At 38.9% G+C, this 12,385-nt stretch overlaps 1 protein-coding gene across 1 annotated transcript in view; it reads right to left on the reverse strand.

Annotated features, from left to right (window-relative positions):
* cgnl1 (cingulin like 1) overlaps positions 1–7,960 on the reverse strand; it is a 35,997-nt gene extending 28,037 nt beyond the window's left edge. Inside the window, exons 1-3 of the mRNA XM_039654375.2 lie at positions 7,820–7,960; positions 3,632–5,273; positions 3,414–3,508 (exon numbers count right to left, since the gene is read on the reverse strand). Of these exons, the coding sequence (XP_039510309.2) occupies positions 3,414–3,508; positions 3,632–5,227 (1,691 nt within the window). The 5' untranslated portion in view covers positions 5,228–5,273; positions 7,820–7,960. The remainder of the gene's footprint in view (positions 1–3,413; positions 3,509–3,631; positions 5,274–7,819) is intronic.
* Between the last annotated feature and the right edge of the window lie 4,425 nt (positions 7,961–12,385).

The raw sequence follows: 12,385 nt of genomic DNA on the forward strand, positions 1-12,385 counted from the left end.
TGTGCGTCTGATGCCCGCATGTTCCCAGGGCACTCGAGTGATGCATCAGGAAAAAATACAGAACATTGGGTTGGTGCCATGAGTATACAGCAGACTGAAGTGTATCATTACATTTCACAAAGAAAGGAGAAACCAGCAGACCAGCATCGCCTCTCCTTCAAACATGCACACACCTCCCGCAGAACAGACTGTTATTAACGGTTTCATGACGTAAGTGATGTCGTCATGTCAGAACACTGTTGGCGAAAATATTGTTTTGCTCCATTACAACAAACATAACCCTTAATCTGATTCACCTTTGGCACGTGCCGTTGAATGGTAACCAACCACTAACTGAGGACAAGTAGTAATAATGGCTGCTATTGACCAGAAGACATCTGATCCTAGATCTGCAGGGCTTCAGAAGGTTCACGGATACTCGTGAATAATCCACTCTGCTCACCTCCCTCCACACATCACATGAGGAATGCAGAGAGGGCGGGACTTTTGACATCAAGAATATGGAGTTCAGGGAGGGCACGGTTTCAGCCATTTCCCTAGAGCAGGTTGGGCACCTACAGCATGCCTTTGAAGCTGTGCAGTGATCATGTAGGATTAGATGAGAGAAGGAAACAGCACTGCTTTGGGTGGAAATTTAGACCTTCAAGCAAAATAACACGATGTTAGTTCTTGGCAGTGGGCTAAAACCATTTATAGTGGGCGAAGAACGGTCTGAAACATCTTCCAAGCAGCTTTTTATGAAAGTTTATCTACATAAATGACTTGCCACTTTGATTGTTTTGAGATGTTAGAGGAGGAACTTTTAGAACCTTGAAGGAATAAGAAGAAGAAGTGTGGGGGTTGAAGTTGTGTGTGGATGGTACATAAATTAAGAAAAAATGTAGGGGAGGTAAAATTCTTGTACTGTTATCATCATTATGTGTCAGACTATGTGGAAACTACTTCAAATTCCAAGTAAAATCTCACTTCTATGAGTGAACACTATTGAGAAAGAAACAACTAAGGGCCCTTTCACACCCACCTTGTTTGGTCTGAACTTTCAGACTTCTCAGTTTGGTCTAAATCAAAATTACAGGTGCGAAACCTCCCCTGGCCGATGGACAAAACAGATTAAATTTGGTCAGACGAAAACAGATAGTCTCGGTCCGGATCCAAACTGAAAAAAGGGTTTGGTTCGTTTTCTAGTGTGAAAGCATTTCTGTATGTTCGGCTATACTGTATGCGTCTGTTCGTTCATGTTGTCAAAGTTACCCGCCAAATTGACAACACGCAGACGTCAGAGGCACGTCCATTTACTAAACCAATCAATGTCAAGATGTAGCCCACATAGATGAAGACGACAGGACGTAAGTATGTCACCTAAAGTTCTTTGGTGTGCTTGCATTATTGCAGTGTGAAACCAAACTAAAACTTTCTGAAAGTATAAAATGTACCAAAACGTGAACGTTGGTTCGGACCTTGGTGCGGACTTTCAGGTGTGAAAACGGCCTTTGAGCAATAAGGACACAAGTGCTGCGGTTTTAGCATTAGGATAAAAAATGTTAGTGTGTCAAATTGAAGTCGTCGTGAAACCAACATGTAGTAGAAAACAACAGAGGAAATTATATCTTATAACGTAGCCATGCAGACCTTCATTACTGTTTGTTAAGATTAATAAATGAAGTCCTTTATAAATTGAAATAATACAACCTTTTTAGAATAAGGTAATGTTTTTAAATGTCATGTGGTGCAACTCTCCAAAAACATAATATTTATTAAACAAATAATTATTAATAAATAATTTAGGATATTTCATTTCAAGATATATTAAAATTATAGACCCTGCACACACACACACAATGTGAGAAACACATACAGTGGAGAAAATAGCTATTTGATCCCCTGATGATTTTGTAAGTGTGCCCACTTACAAAGAAATGGAGGGTCTATAATTTTTATGGTACTTTTATTTTAATGGAGACAGAATATCAACCAAAAAAAAAAATCCAGAAAAAAACTTTATATAAAGGTTATAAATTGATTAGCATTTGATCGAGTGAAATAAGTATTTGACCCCCTACCAACCAGCAAGAATTCTGCCTACCACAGATCGGTTATGTACCCATGTGGAACACAGATTAGTCCCCGTCACTTTAAGAAAGTACTTCTAATGTCGACTCATAATGTATATAAAAGGCACCCGTCCACAGAATCTGTATCTTCCATTCCAACCTCTCCACCACCATGAGCAATACCGAAGAGCTGTCAAAGGACATCATGCGCCAGATTGAAGACCTGCACAAGGCTGGAGCTACAAGACCATCAGCAAGAAGCTTGGTGAGAAGGAGACACCTGATGGTGCCATTATTAGGAAATAGAAGAAATACAAAATAAGCATCAATCACTCTCGTTCTGGAGCTCCATTCAAGATCTGGCCTCATGGGCTACGGATGATCATGAGAAAGGTGAGGGATCAGCCCAGAACTACACGGGAGGAGCTTGTTAATGATCAAGGCATTTGAGACCACAGTCACCAAGCAGATGCTGACTGAGGTCAGAGAAATGCTGACTACAACCCCATCCCTACAGTCAAGAACAGGTGGAAAAATTATGCTTTTGGGCTGTTCCTCTGCTAAGGGTACAGGACGACTTCACCGTATTGAGGGGCCAATGGATGGGGCCATGTACTGTCAAATCTTGGACGAGAACCTACTTCCTTCAACCAGGCCTTCCAGCTATGACCCAAAACATAGATAGGAGTGGCTCAAGAAGAAGCACATTAAGATCTTGGAGTGGAATCCTATAGTATAGAACATCTGTGGAGGGAGCTTAAAGTTCGAGTTGCAAAGCGACAGCCAAGAAACCTTAAAGGGACAGTTCACTTCAAAATGAAAATTCTGTCATTAAAAATTCTGTCATGAAAATTCTGCCTTATAGTAGGAAAAAAATACTATGGAAGTCAATGGGTCCAGTTAACTATTTGGTTACTGACATTCTTCAAAATATCTTCATTTGTGTTCAGCAGAAGAAAGAAATCCATACAGGTTTGAAACAACTTGAGGGTGAGTGATTTTGAAGTGAACTATCCCTTTAAGTTTTTAGAGAGTATCTGTAAAGAGGAGTGGACCAGAATCCCTCCTGAGATATGCGCAAACCTGATGACCAACTACAAGGAACATCTTACCTCTGTGCTTGCCAACATGGGTTTCTCTGCCAAGTACTAAATTATGTTTTGCTTGAGGATCAATACTTATTTCACTTTCTGAAATGCAAATCAATGTATAACCTATATACTGTATATTTATAATGTGTTTTTTTGGTTGATATTCGCTCTCCATCCATTCAAATAAATCTGCCATAAAAAAATTATTTAATCATCAGGGGATCAAATAATTATTTCTCCACTGTATATATTATTTGTAAAGTACACTCACCCATCTTTGAGGTAACTGAATAATATCTGCTTAGCAGTCTCTTCATTTGTTTGCTGTGAAAGCTCTTGTTGACCTTTCAGAAGATCAGGTGTCACCTGAGCAAAAAAGAAGAAAAGAAATACATGTCATTATATTTCCACATACATAAAACAGATGACTGGTCTCCCCATAATGGGGGGAATAAATTAGAATAACAGAGGAAGTCCATCCTTTCTTACCTGGGCATCCACTTCAGTGCTTGTTGTTTTACTGTTGACAGCGGGACGAGAAATTGATCCTGTTTTCAGACTTGACAGGCACTTCATATTCTGTGATAGTTTGGCCTCTTCATTTTTGTTCTCTACAGGTGTTACAGAGTGATGAGTCTGGGGATTCTTGAACCCCAAAATAGCAGCTGAAGAGTGGGAGACTGTCCCCTGAGGAGAGCCTGGAGCACTTTTGACTTGTGTTACATTTCTTAGGGTTATCCTGGGTCCAGTGGAGGAAGTTGGCGACATCGGGGAGGTCTTCACTCCAGCGCTCTTCTGCAGGAGCAGAGACGGGCGAAGAAGATGCTCTGTAGATCTGCCTCGATTCCTGCTAACCTCATCCAAATAGTCAGTGTCACCCTCAAGACTAAATGGCAAGGCGCTATCAACACTACGGGAACGCTTGCGGTCTTCCGGGTTTAGTCGATTCCTCCGCCCTGACCGACCCCTGCGTTGTTGAGTCTCTTTGCTGTCAAACTTCTTGATGAGCTCATCCACACCTGGGATGGAACCAGTATCAATGTCACGTCCTGTGCCAGGCATGAAAGGGATGTAGCGCCGGTTCTCATGCCGGTTGATAGTTTCTGCATAAAGCTGGTCCAACTGGTCTTCTTTTGTTGGTGTGGTGGAGCCCAAAGAGGAGTTACGGGGAGAGGAAGACTGTAGCACCGGGCCACTGGAGTCAATACGGCGCAAGGGCAACACATCTGGTTCACGTCGACTCCGTTCCAGACTGGAGTTGGTGCTACTAACTGAGCTGGGAGGTCTAGAAGAGGCCTTGGTCTGGTCATTTGGGTTACTGGTTACTGTAGACGCCTGAGGAATTGGAAGGCGTTGTGAGGGTTGAGGCGGAGTCTGGTAGGGCACTGGAGTTTTAAAAGGTGGCTTGACCTGAGGTTGCGCTTGAATCTGGGGTTTGACCTGAGGCTGGGCCAGAACATGGTCTTTGGTTAGACCTGTTCGAGACTGGACACTGAACGGTAGTGTCTGGGGACGAATCTGAGGTCGGGCGAGTCCCCTGTCATCTGGGAAAGATGGTTCTGGGACTGAGCTGGAGGATCGGGCTTGGCTCACAATTGGGGAGTTGGCTCTGGGTAGGGATTCTGGGTAGGGATTTTGAGTCTCAACAACAGGTAGACTTCCAAAGCTATCGAGAGTATTGCTCTCAGGATCATACGGCTTGAGAATCTCCGGATGCTTCTGGAAGTTTAAAAGACTGGATTGCTTCTTAGGATCAGTTCCATTGTGAGGACCTCCATGAAGCTTCGGAGACATAAAATCCACATATGGGCCTTCAGAAAGATTCTTCCTGGCTTCTTTGAAATCATATTCGTCATAATTGTTTGGGCTTTCAGAATCCATAAATCCATTATTGTTTTGAGGGTCCACATAGGGGTTTGGACCTCTATCCTGGTTATTGAGGACCACATAGGGGTGTCCATCTATGCCTTGAACTCTGATACTGAGGCCGTAAGTACCATTGCTCTGGCCTCTTGTGCGGGAAGGCTGCGTATAGCCTTGTGATAGTCCATGGTTTGACATGCCGCTAACTCTGTAAGACTCCATCAGGAACACTGAAACAACCAAATCCCTGTGTATGGATAAGGCTCACCTTTGAAAAAAAGCAATAATCTCATTATTACACTAGAAGTTTGTAATGCTTACAGTATCTTTGCATTTCTAAAATATCCTAGTGAGACTGTCTGACAAAATTTAAGAATGCCATACAGTTTGTGACCCTTTTCAAACCAGAGTTAAGGTAACGGGGTTAAATTTTTGTTGCAAAACCCAAACCCAAATATTCCCACTACAAACAAAGGTTGTTTGGAGGAAAAAATCAAGGACATTAAAATACTTTTAAACCTGATCCTTTGCTTGGGTTTTGGAATTTATTATGAGACAAACACTGATGTTGGCACATGCTACAATCTTTGTAGTTTTTCCAAGGAACTTGAGTTAAATGACGACTTACAGTATTTGACGTCATTTTCATACAGTACAATAATGACCACTTACTTAGGGTGACCATATTTTGATTGCCAAAAACCAGGACACCCGGCCCAGCAAACACATGGGCCAACTCAAATGATACTTGAAGTTTACTCAAAGATACCTTATTAAATTTAATACATTTAAAGTAGGTTATGCCTCCTCTGTATGGATAGAAAATTGTTATATTGTTATATGAAAACAGGACATGTCCTGGGAAAACAGGACAGTTGGTCACCCTACACTTACTTCGTAAGAGCATGCCTGCCAAGCATGCAGACAGTTTGAGCCCAGTTGCAGACTTTATAATCTTAAGCACATTGACATTGCTGACTAAAGTTAACAGAGACAGCAGTGTGGGTTATTTAAACAAAAACAAACATTGGCACAAAAAAAGCAAAGGATGTCACTGGAAAATATGGGGGCTGTGTTAGAAGGACAAGTGGAAAAAAAGTCAGATCCTGTATTCCATTGTCTTTAAACAGCTGACTAAATTGTTCGTCAACCGCCGACATTTTATTGGAAAATAACCAAAGTATAGCAACGAAGATGTTTTTATGTAATTTTGTTTTTCAAGTACAACTAATTCAAAAAGCTCAACTGTAAAAAGTAAAAAACAGCTACAGTACACTCAAACTTCAGTGTAATCACATCTCAATTAGCGTATTTCCAAATAATTTCAGTGACATAGCCTATGCAATGAGCAACAGTGTGCCTCAAGATTTGCAAAACACAAAGCTACAAAAATATCACCCCACTACAGGCATCACACCAGGCAACAGGCTATTATCAGTTTCTTCTGGACCCCACTGATAACATCCTTTCACCTCAAAGCCAACAAAAGATTGCATTAGTCATATTGATGTATTTGTTGCAAGTGCAACAGCAAATGGTATGACCAAAGCATGCAGTGTATTACAGTGCATGCAACCTGTGATATCCCAGCGGGCTTGACAATGAAGAAAACAAAGACGGCATTGGTTCATTTTCAATGGGCATGTAAGGAATCTGTTCAATGAAGAATGAAGGTGACACTAGAGACTACAGGTTGAAAGCATAAGATTGGAAGACTTTAGATCTTCTACAAAACCACAAAATGCACATCATAATAAAGAAGCAAGTTAAAAGGGAAAGTCCTTCTCATCGGCTTCCACACTCAAGAGAGCAAAAGGACTCAAACTTTCCAGCCTCATAGAGGGGGATGAGAAAGAACAATAAGGGCGAGTTAAAAAAAAGAAAGAAAGCGGCAAGCCCCCTTATCCATAAGGAACAGAGCTCTGGTGCAGAAAAAAAAGAGAATATGACACAATAGCCTCTTTCAGCTCCTGTATCACATGTACTGTGTGCAGAGGAACTCAGTGGTGTTAATGTAGCTCCTTTCCTCTGATTGTGCCCACTGGAAACGAGTAGCTCTGACAGGGAATTTAACACAGGCTGTGCAAACTCTTGCAGCATGGCCTCAACCTGCATTCCACTTCCAGGAGGCAAGGGAACTCAAAAAAGAGATTTCTGGTGAAACAGTCAAAGTTTAACTCTAACAACTCGTTAACTTTGGCCCTGATCCAGACCAAAAACATGGCTACAGCATCAACAAAAAGTGTATGGATAATCATTCTCTCTAGATGACAGAGCAACCACTATAACTCTGTCAGGAGGGATTCAGGAATACTCAGTCATCTTACAGTGAACTTTGCTTTGCTTTTACATAGCCTACATCAGGTTGCATGGACACTATTAGACCAGATTAGTTCGATTAGTAAATATATTATATATAGGCCTACTGTAACAACCATATTGAATAATAATTATATTGAATAATGCTATATTAATTTATGGGGTCGCATTTTTATCCACCATGCAGCTGAAAAAGGACATTTTTGAGCCATAACTTTGTTTTTCATTGCGTTCTGTGCAATATTTAATGTTTTGCGTCATTAATACCAAACATCATCCCCAACAGATGCTCCACTTGTTTTAAAAACATAGTTAGCTTGTTTTCCCCATACAAGAACACTGCACGTTTCAGCTCATTAAAGTTGATCAACTTTCATTTTAACGCTTTAATAAACTTAAGCTCACCTATTACAATGTCGCCCAAATGCCCCTTTCACTAGCAATTTTTTTTTTGTTGTTGTTGTAATAAAAACATAATCCAAAAGCAAAACTTACCGTTGTCTGTCGTTTATCCCACAATATGCGTCTATTTGTTGGTCAAGCTCTGTAAAAAGCTATGACAAAATGCGAAAGCTCCATCTCCTCTCAGCTGATCAAAGTCACTTGTTGCACGTCTTGGTTTCAGACTAGTTTTACTTCAAGCACACGGACTGTTGAAGAGCGCGAAGCCCCGCCCACACCCGTCACTCACTCCACCCTCGCGCCGCCCGCAGGCTGATTCACGATCAGCTGATCTGCTCAGCATGACTGATGAAAAGGGCTCACTTCGCATTTCAGCTGATCTCAAGACACAAAGGCACAGCCAGAAACTGGGTGGAGGCCATCTAAACACTTGTGCTTCCAGTATCGGTGAAATTAAGTGTTTTCATATGATAACGAATTATTAAGAAGAAGACAGAGAGACATGGGTCTTTTTCAAAATGGTATCAACAATTGATTTCTTCTCCATTGACTCCCAAATACTTTGAATATTAAATAAACCCGAAAGGACATTCAATAACATTTTATGAAATATTATAAAAGTTGTTCAAAACCTCCCATTAACAGCTTTCACAGCACCCTTAAAATATCGTTATTTAAATCAGAAGAACACGCGTCTTTATTATGAAATGGTGTGATGGTATGGAGTGGTTTGAAAAGCGCCTAAAAAAAAATCTTGTTCCTTTAATTTGGTGTACGCTACTGTCATGACATTTATTTATTTTTGTTTTCATGGGTTAAACATTAGTCTAACACCTGATTAGTCTAACAAGTGTTTACAAAGCAAATAAACAACACAAAATAAGTAATATGAAGCATAATAATAATATCTTCACTTGTGAAATTAAATAGGTAAAATAATAAACAAAACAAACGATCAACTTTTTATGGTCAGTAGTAATAATAAAGAAGAAATCTGGTTTGTGGGTGAGGGGGGTCTGAACTGAATTCAAAACACTTTTGACAATTAAAATGTGTGTTTACTGCACAGTAATGCATAGACATACGTCTATGACAGTTACAGTAATGTGTTCATTGTTTACTGATGTTTTGGCAGAGCTAGAGAGAAGTTCGTGATGTAGTAAAAATGTCAAATAACCTAAGAGCATTATACATACACCATGTCGTGTATAGTTGTTATTTATGTACAGTTTCTTGCGCAAACTGTTAAACATTAGCTAGCATTAAATTAAGGGATGAATGCCTGACCTGCCTGACAGCTGTTTAGACTGACAGCGCCATCTGGTGGTAGAACACCGCAGACACCAAACTCCATTCCCTACTGTCGTGTACATATGAAAGACAGCAAATACATAAATTAAGATAATAAGGTGGCAGTAATGTTAATAAACTAACGATTACAATAGATCTACAGAATATAAAATTAAATGTAGCAGAAAAAACGTAAACTTTCAACAAAATGTTAACGAGGAGTAAGACACAGACAACAAATAGGCTAAAACTAGCTATGGGCCTAGATGCAGTGCTAATGGCTAAAATGAAAGTTTTTCCAAAGTGTTTCTCCTAGCCTATATCAAAATGTATTAAAGCGAAGGAGAAAGTATGCCTCAGCTTCAACCTCCTAAATAGTAATGATAATGGGTAACCAACTACTTGAGGAACATTGCAGGGTAATCATTTCTGGAACAATCATTTATCAATCAAATCAATCAATCAAATGATTATTTATTTGATTGATTGATTATTAATGTGCAAAATTTTTGTGTCTTCAAAGGGATATCACCTAAAAATGTTCTATCCTTTCGTCATATCGTTTCCAAACCTGTTCATAGATTAGTACACGGCTACTCTGCATTTGTCCAAAGACCAATCTAAAGACCAAGACCATTAATGACTTGGATAGTGTGAGTAACTTATATAGGCTAATACCGACTCTCTTTTATTCGTTCTGCTGTGTTTTTATTTCTTTATGTGAGTGAAGTCTTGTAGCTCAGCTGTGATCACTATGAGGAAAAAACAAAATAAGCTCTACAAAAAAACTTGTTCAGCAGGGTGCGCTGTCCGTCCCAGTTCCTGTTATAAACAGAGATCCAGCAATTGAGGCATTGCAGTATATTTTATGCAGTATATGCAGTAGCCTATAGCTTAAATATTACAGTAATAAATAACTTTATTAACTTTTAAAATTTCTGAATACCATTTACTTGATTGTTTAAGTTAAACATAATTCACTATAAATAATCCAATTATGTTAAATTTGTCTAAATTTTAGTGATATTTAATTTTTTTCACAAAAAGAATTTAGTATTAGATTACTGATTAATTATTATAATTGGCCTACATTTAATATATTTTTGATTTTTTTTAAAAAAATGTTTGAGAATGGAGGATAAAACCACAAATAGAACCACAAATATTACTTAATTCCAATCAATATTATTAATATATTTAACAGTTTTAGTAAGTTAGTTAGAAATGTACTTAGTTTACTCAATTAAAACAATGCAGCTGTTTGAATTCTCTCCAGTTTCCAGAACTTTCTCTTCTTCTCTTCTCAACGGTGCAAAATTGGTGTATTTCCTCTGTGAAATTCAGGTTTGTTTATGTTTTATTTTATCTATAAAATCATTACTGTGCTTTTAATACAAATAAATAAAAAATTTGCATTAAATGCAATTATTTAAAGCAAATAAAAAATATAGCTCCCCAGATGTAGATCTACATTTTGCTTCGTTTCGCTCGGACATTTAGTGGTGTGTACATGCATGCGAAATCGTAATCACTCTGACATTTAACGGCGTAGACATACCCGCACGCGGATAGCTCAAAATGCGTATAGATAACACGACACCTGACTTGAAAGTGGCTTGTATGTTTACGCAAATTCATGATGTCATGTTGCACTATAAAGTAACGCATTACTTTATTTTCCCATGTATTGACTGACAGCTCTTGTCCCCATGTTGAAAGAAATAAGGAGTAATTGCAGAGGCGTTGAGTGTAAACATGATGGTTATTGTAACGTGAATATACATTTACTAATCACAAAATAATTTTTGTTATGTAAAGGCCTTTACATTTGCCCAAAACTTTTTTGTTATAAAAAAAAAAGAAAAGCCCAGCCCAGGTGAGAAAAAGTAAATTAACACATTCATTTTATCAAAAAGTAACGCAATTACGTTTTAAGGGAGTAACTCAATATTGTAATGCATTGTCAATTACAACTGTGACAATGAGGGCTTATCAGGATCAACTAAATGTTGGATTTTATGTGATGTAGGCCTAGGCAATGTAAAGTTGATGGTACAGAGTCTTTAAAATACATCGATGCTACATTTTCATGCCCCTAAACATGACGCAGAATAAAACAAAACTGTGATTGATTGCTTTACATTTGTCAGATGTAAGTTCTGAAGATCTGGATACGAGAGACTAGAAGCGCCCTAAAGTACATTACGTGCACAATGCACATACAGTACTGTACAGGCCTATTCCGATTTTAAAAATAGAGGTCAAAACAAAATAAAGCTTTTTTGTCATTAAATTGAGTTTATAAATAAAAAAAATTGTTTTTCTTACAGTGAACTGAATATTAATTCAGCACTTCAAATATTATGTGTGATTTTAATTGTTGGATACTATCTCAAGAAGGTCAAAAGGTTGGACAAACCAAGATCTCCATTTTAAGGGGCAGATATCAACGTTTAAATATAGCTACTTTTCATAGTTTTATCGTTTGTTGTTAGATAATAATTTATCGTGTATTTATTAGGATCATTAAAACATCAGTAAGTGTCACCAAGGACAGCTTTTCCACTGCTGGTACGGCTCAGTACGGTACGACTCGGCTCGACACGGCACGGCTCGGTTCGCTTTTCCACTACGTGGTACGACTCGGCTCGACACGGCACAGCTCGGTTCACTTTAGCTCGGTTGCTTTTCCACTGCAGTTAGTACCGCTTTAAAGTGGGTGGGATTATAGACTGTTCGATAACAGCGGTGGCCGTTACTGACTATTTAAAGGAGAGCTCCAGCGCAAAATGAACCTTTGGTCTAATAAAACATCACTACCTAGTCAACCGTTCTCACGACAAATCAAACCATGAACATCGTGCTGAGTGATCTGAACTGAATGAAGTTCAGCGAACTTCTGAACTGTATGAACGTCGTTCGTGGTTCGACTAATCGAGACTATTTTCTAAGATGGCTCCGCCTGTATACACGAAGTGGACTGTCTTTATAAAATATCTTCTTATTAAATGGTCTGTACACTTACAAAGTTCTCAATGCTTCGTTTTACATGTATGGACCCTCATTATGTTACTGTGTTAGTGTGGGGCTATTTTGAGCCTTGTTAGTGGTATAAATTAGCGATTTCTTTTTACTTAGTCAATGCCCCCAGTGCTAGCGTTATACGCTAAACAGTTTTTAGAGACAAAACTCTTTACATTGGGTTATCATGAAAACAAATCTCAGAGAACGATTTACTAGGTACCGATGTTAGACCAAAGGTTCATTTTGCGCCGGAGTTCTCCTTTAAATCTAGCGGGTTTGGCTTCTCTTGTCGATGTCTATTGGTCGCAAATACAATGACTGGTACTGACGATTCTGTCTGACCAA

This window comes from Pimephales promelas, chromosome 1 (genome assembly GCF_988280905.1).
Source record: "Pimephales promelas chromosome 1, fPimPro1.hap1.1, whole genome shotgun sequence".
NCBI lineage: Eukaryota > Metazoa > Chordata > Actinopteri > Cypriniformes > Leuciscidae > Pimephales > Pimephales promelas.